Below are 6,015 nucleotides of genomic sequence, written 5' to 3'. Positions count from 1 at the left end.
GTTTGGTTGGACCTTGTGTGCAACTGACCAATAAAGTGATATAGGCTGCCCCCGGGGCGGCAGGGTAGCCTAGTGGTTAGCGCGTTGGACTAGTAATCGGAAGGTTGCAAGTTCAAACCCCTTTGCTGACAAGGTACAAATCTGTCGTTCTACCCCTGAACAGGCAGTTAACCAACTTTTCCTAGGCCGTCATTGAAAATAAGAATTTGTGCTTATATCAATCTTAAATAAACAGGTTGCAACATACTGTAGCTGCTTCCTTTATTCTACTTCTTTCAGTACTGCACAAATTGGCTCTAAAATCATGTCAGTTAACAGTGTTTCTGTGACTTAAATAGCAAAAGGGTGAACCGAAGATAGTACTTTGTTTCATTGTGTGGGGGGAATAACTGTTACATACTGTATCAATAAAGAAATACTAATACATGGAGATATAGAATGTGTTCAGGGTGTATTTTCCATACTGTTTTGGGTATGAGAAAACATATCAACTATATAGATAACAAACTGAACTGGTCACATTCTCTGTTGTTTACTTGATTTATTTGTTGTTTGGACCCAAAGAAAGATGGCTTTGCTTGAGGCGGGACAGACTTGTAAAAGAAAGAGAATGATCAAACATCATCATAGAGCTCTTATTGTCATTAAGTAATAACAGTGCTAATTTGCAGAAGGATTGCAGAATTCTGATCGGAATTATTGTGTCAAAGATATAAAAAAAAAAATCATCACAATAATAATAATGAATACCACAAAGTAAAGAAAGTACAAATCTGCTTTACAACACACTATGTGACAAACAAATTAGAGAAGACATGAACAACGCTTCTCCATTTTGTTCCCAGGTTTAGAAAGAAATAAACCCCCCCATGAGGCGTTCAAGAGAACTGACGACAGTAAGTGTTACTAAACGGATGTCCATATTGGCATGTCTCAATGTTGGGCAACACATCTTGAACGCTCCGCCATTAGGTCTAGTGACTTAACCATGTCAGAACAATGACATAAAATATGTTATTAACAGTCATGACAGCTGACATAAGCTTGACACCGTCATGGCACAAATCTTTGCTTCAGTCAGGTTATTGGCTTAGCATACCGCTAGCCAACTAATTTACATAAATACCCATTTGTGTCATGACAGTGTAAAGGGTTGTCAGTATTTTGACATCAGTTTTCATGACCGAAAATGACATGTGTTATGTTATGACAGCGTTATGTCACCCTTATGACAGAGAAGTCAGTTAAAGTGTTACCGAACCTGTATCCGACTTGCCTGTGTAAACCATTGTTGCAATAGTGAGCATGTACATACCGTAGTGTATCTACACATATGGCTGACAGCATAATAGTCATGCAGGGTATTTATTTACATAATGTATACTGGTATCCTTTTACCCATCCATATGCAGCTTATTAATATTGTATTAACAGTCATTGTTATCTAGTGTTGCCATTAGTGAGCTTGGAGATTACATTACATGAGTTGATCAAGTATGTTTGAATAGCACAACCAACTGGTATAACAACTTCAATGTTGTGCCACTCAAATGCCTCCTCTGATACAACCCTATAGGATTAGGCATCGATTTCACACTTCACAACCATTGAAGTAGACATTTTGTGAGAAGCGGTCTCAGGTAAAGTGATCTTTTGAAACACCCACAGTGATCAGTGTTCGCTGATCTTTCAGCACTGTTTACATACACACACAAACACACACTGTCTCAACGAGATACATTTTGTCCTGCTGTGCGAGTGTTACAGTGGAGTCATGTATGCCAGATTAATCCAAAAATGTATTCTAATCCATTGGTTCCCATTTAAGGATAAGTTAACACTTACCCTTAGCAAAACAGAGAAATCGTCCAAAAATACTAGTAATTAAATCATGGGCAACGGCATAAATAGAACATTCTGTGTTACCCCGGCATATTTCCTCAAGAGCAAAACACAATGCAATCAGTGCTTATAATGCATAAAAACAAAAATATTCAGGCCACTTCTTGCACGAGCAGAACCTTGTGTTCGAGGCTCCACAAACCTGTAAGAGTATCAATTTTCTCTCTTTATATAAAATCAAAGAAATATTCATTTCTCATCATCATCAAAAGCCACAGAGTCACAGCACACATCACTATTGAACTATATGTGGGCACAGAATATGTGAGATGAAGATGACAGGCTTCAATTGGATGTGTATCAGGCCTAACGTTTGTTGAACACTGGTCAGCGTTGACAACCACTGGATCAGGAAGAGAGAAGAGATCCCTCATTTCCTCCAGATCCAGGGTCAGAAATAGAGATAAGAAAAGAAAAAGCACAAAACACACCCCTTTCCCTGACACTTCGACTGGCAGCGGACACAGTGGAGAAGAACTATAACGGACGGATCTAGACAGTTAGCCTGGTATCCAAACTGATTGCGCTGCGTTTCACAGGAAAACTGGTGAGCTCAGCGTTCAATCTGGTTTAACCAGGCTAGCTATGAGTATGATATAGGGTGACATACAGAAGGGGAGCCCCAGAAAAGCAATGCCAACAATTAATGGTGTAGAGATGGAAATAGCAACATTGAATCTAGATGATACAGTACAGTAACTAACGCATTGCACCTGTTGTGAGGGAATTGTTTGACTATGAACAATAGAGTAAGAGCCTGGAGACCGACAGCTGCTGATAATACAAAGATCTTTTTACATTGTCCACTGGGCCGTGTTCTGACCCTGCAAGTAGCTACCAGCAGTCCTGGGTGGCGAGATGTGACTGGGGTTCCCCTTGGAGGCTTGGGGGTCGACTAACGGGGACGTCATTTGAGATGATTCAGGGACGGGCGGAGACGGTGGGAGTTCTTGGTGTGACGGTGAAGGTTGGGGGTGGAGTCTACGGGGGAGGGGGGAAGACGTTTGAAGAGGGGGCGAATGACGTGAGGAGGGGGGCGACAACATGGCTGCCACTGTGTCCCGCGGTGACGATGGGTCAGGGAAGGATCGCGATTCATTTGGCCTTGATCTCGGTGTAGTCGCTGCCGTCATCCCCCCTCCCTGAGGCCCCCCCATCCCTGGAGCGCCCCCCGAGAAACTGCAGGGCGGCGTAATTCAGCTCTTGCCTCTCCAGGTCTGCCATAGAGCCCACAGGTTGATAATCCCCGTCTTCTCCCTGTTGAAGATACGGAAAGAGAGAAGGCCCATTCAGAATCACAGGTTATATCAGCACAGTGCCACCAATGCCATTGACACCTCAGAACATTCAGAGTATAAAGGGATAACATGACAGACATTGAGAGAGGAGAAAGGAGGGTTAGTAGTTACTGGTGAGCAGAGGCGTAAAACAAGGAGATTGAGGCGGTTTAGCATATCCTGTTAGTATCGAGGCAGCCGTGCAACAGTAGTACTGGAAATCAAAGGCAATAGAGCACATGGAAGCTGATCTCAGGCAGCAGACGACTGTGGGCCAGATCTGGTTGTTTTGTGACACATACAATGTGGCTCAGTTCTGGCACCACAATGAGTCATATGGCCCAGATCTGGTCCAAATGTATGAGATGCGAACTGGGGGAGGGTTGGCACTTTGCTTATGGGCCATCTCTGGCTTGAGTTATGTGGCCCTAACAACTTCCCATAGTTACTTTTGGTCTGAATGTGGGCCACATTGCCAGGCAAGGTCTGGACATTTCATGCTACAGATCCACTTCAGGACCGTAACACCAAGTGGTTAACTGGGTAAAATGGTAAGTCGTGATATTGTAGACTAGAGCCAAATTTGGGCCATCGCATAATTTTGCTGTCTGTGATGTGTGAGGGATGCTGTCTACCACTGAGACTTGGAGTTGGGATTGGGACTGGGTTGTTTAGGAACCTTACCGTGCTCTCCTCTAGAATGGAGTTAAACTTTGAGCCCAGAAGCTCTGTCTTAAGCTGTGCAAGAGTAAGGGAAGAGAAAACAGAGACAGAAGAACGCAGAGAAGCGATGAAGCAGAAAACAGATGTCTGGAAAGGCTATGGTGGCAGCTACACCAGTGGTACTGTGATAGATAGCTATAGTGGTACTGGGATTCTCAGGCTAGGCCAGTAGTTGGCTGGGGAAGTTTACATTTTCTCTTTAACATAAGAGGTCATATAGGTTTTTGATTATTTATGAATATCTCAACAGAATGAACCTTACTTTACATCAAAAATAGGACATGAATTGAATGGGTATAGTATAGTTTCAGTATCAGCAACGGGTAAGCTATCATTCTCACGTTTAAGACAGATCTGAGAATGGTCATTATCATCATTATAGTCATCATCATCAACATGTCTCACCACTTTCTTCCTCAGACATTGTTTGTCCTTCTTGACTGTGCTGTAGTACAACGCTGGGTTCTCCAGTTTAGAGACCAGGTCCTGCCCAGGGTTGCCATTCTCTCTGGGGGGTGGAGTCACAAGATCAGACTCGGTCTCATGGCCACTAACTAACTCAGGGCGACACTCCAAGCCTGGGCATCCATTTTAAAACAAGGGCCTGCTTCCCAACGCAGTTAATAATCTACAGGCCCATGGTTCATGGTTGTGGTCGACGTTCATGGTTGTGGTTATTGGTTCATGGGTTTAGTTGCGGTTGAGCTGACACCCTCTCTTGGAGCGACTTTCAGTAAAAGCTTTTGTCGGAATGTGATGTATTGGTATAATGCTGAAGCACCTTAGTTAAGTAGGCTACCGTGGCTGTATTTTTAGCATAGCAGGTCAAGGGTACAAAGCAGGGAATTGAGCCTGCAAACTATAGGCTACGGTTAGTCTGGCTTGCTAACCCAATCCACCAGGCAGCCATTTTGGATCTCCATCTCAGAGGATTCCAGAAATGGGACTAGGGATGGCAAATGAATTGAACTCGCTCTGGCGTTAGCATAACTTATGACTAATGATTCTCAAGTCCGTTCATCGATCAATCATTCACTCATGAATACACAGAGGTGTTTTAGAATGGATGGCGAGGCTGAAGTGTTTCCTTATCGTCGATTCAAACAGGAAATGACCTGTACCTCGCATCGACCCCTGTCACAGTTAGTGAAGGGTGGATACTCACTTCTTGTTGTTATGGCCCACATATCTCACTGCTGCGATGATGAAGGCGATGACAGCCACTCCACCGATGGTGCCAACAATCACTGCCATCATGTACTTCTCTAACATCGGACAAGAACACCATATTGAAGACAATATAGAAACATAAAATACTGTTTAGCTAGGTCCTGGTACTATAACGTATTTACATTCAAGATAATGCCATTGCCATATCAAGCCAATGGGGTAGCCAGTTTATGCTCTTACTTATACAGTCAATCTAGATATCATATAAAAGGTACTACACTTCTGATTTCAGTTCAATCTCTCATGTATGCTTGGCTATACAACGTGTAGCATTTTAATTGTATGCGTTTGTTTCTGTGTTTAACCATAAACCTGAACTTGTGTACTCACTCTCCTGCTGTAACTCCAGATGAAAGCTCTCCGACCCGTATATGTTGCTGATGCTGCAGTGCACATTGACAGCACCGTTGCCCAGGCGCTCGCCCTTCTCCCGTAGTTTTATCATGCCCGTGGACGTGTGGCCGTCCGTGTGCGTGTAGTAGTTGTAGCGGCCGTCCGTGTCGTTGATGGTGATGTTCTTGTCGGGGAGGTAGAACTCGATGATGGGCTCAGGGTTACCCGTAGCCATGCAAACACACTGGACTCCCTCCCTCACCACTGTGCACTTGGACTCTTCCAGAAGGACAGGGGCGTCTGAAGAGAGGGTGGAGGTAAGGATATGACTGACATGTAGAGTTGGATGGCATGGTGTAGCGTGGTGTAATGTAGGTGGTACAATACGATATGATACCATCTGTTATGATACCACATAACATAACATAATATGCTGGTCCCCTGCAGGAAGGTGAGGTATCGGAGGTCCCTCCGCCCCCCTCTGGACATCGAGGGGCCCCCGGGGGTACATGGTATCTTGGACTCTAGACGCAGGGTGAGGGGCCTGCAG

General features: G+C 44.2%; 1 protein-coding gene across 3 annotated transcripts; it reads right to left on the bottom strand.

Annotated features, from left to right (window-relative positions):
• Positions 1-526: 526 nt before the first annotated feature.
• LOC149985073 (myelin-associated glycoprotein-like) lies at positions 527-5,760 on the bottom strand. 3 transcript variants are annotated; one of them, XM_090216855.1, is made up of 5 exons: positions 5,463-5,760; positions 5,068-5,167; positions 4,308-4,410; positions 3,864-3,917; positions 1,941-3,159 (listed from the first exon to the last, which is right to left on the bottom strand). In XM_090216855.1, exons 1-5 carry the CDS (start codon positions 5,698-5,700, stop codon positions 2,998-3,000), a joined length of 657 nt encoding a protein of 218 aa, XP_090072981.1. In that variant the 5' UTR covers positions 5,701-5,760; the 3' UTR covers positions 1,941-2,997. The 3 variants fall into 3 exon arrangements, with proteins under 3 accessions (XP_090072992.1, XP_090072981.1, XP_090072984.1); XM_090216858.1 differs by lacking the exon at positions 3,864-3,917; XM_090216866.1 differs by lacking the exons at positions 3,864-3,917; positions 4,308-4,410 and having other exon boundaries at positions 527-3,159.
• Positions 5,761-6,015: the final 255 nt, after the last annotated feature.

Source organism: Oncorhynchus mykiss, chromosome 2 (assembly GCF_057628025.1).
Source record: "Oncorhynchus mykiss isolate SJ-2025 chromosome 2, ASM5762802v1, whole genome shotgun sequence".
NCBI lineage: Eukaryota > Metazoa > Chordata > Actinopteri > Salmoniformes > Salmonidae > Oncorhynchus > Oncorhynchus mykiss.
This window is presented reverse-complemented; position numbering and strand designations above follow the sequence as displayed.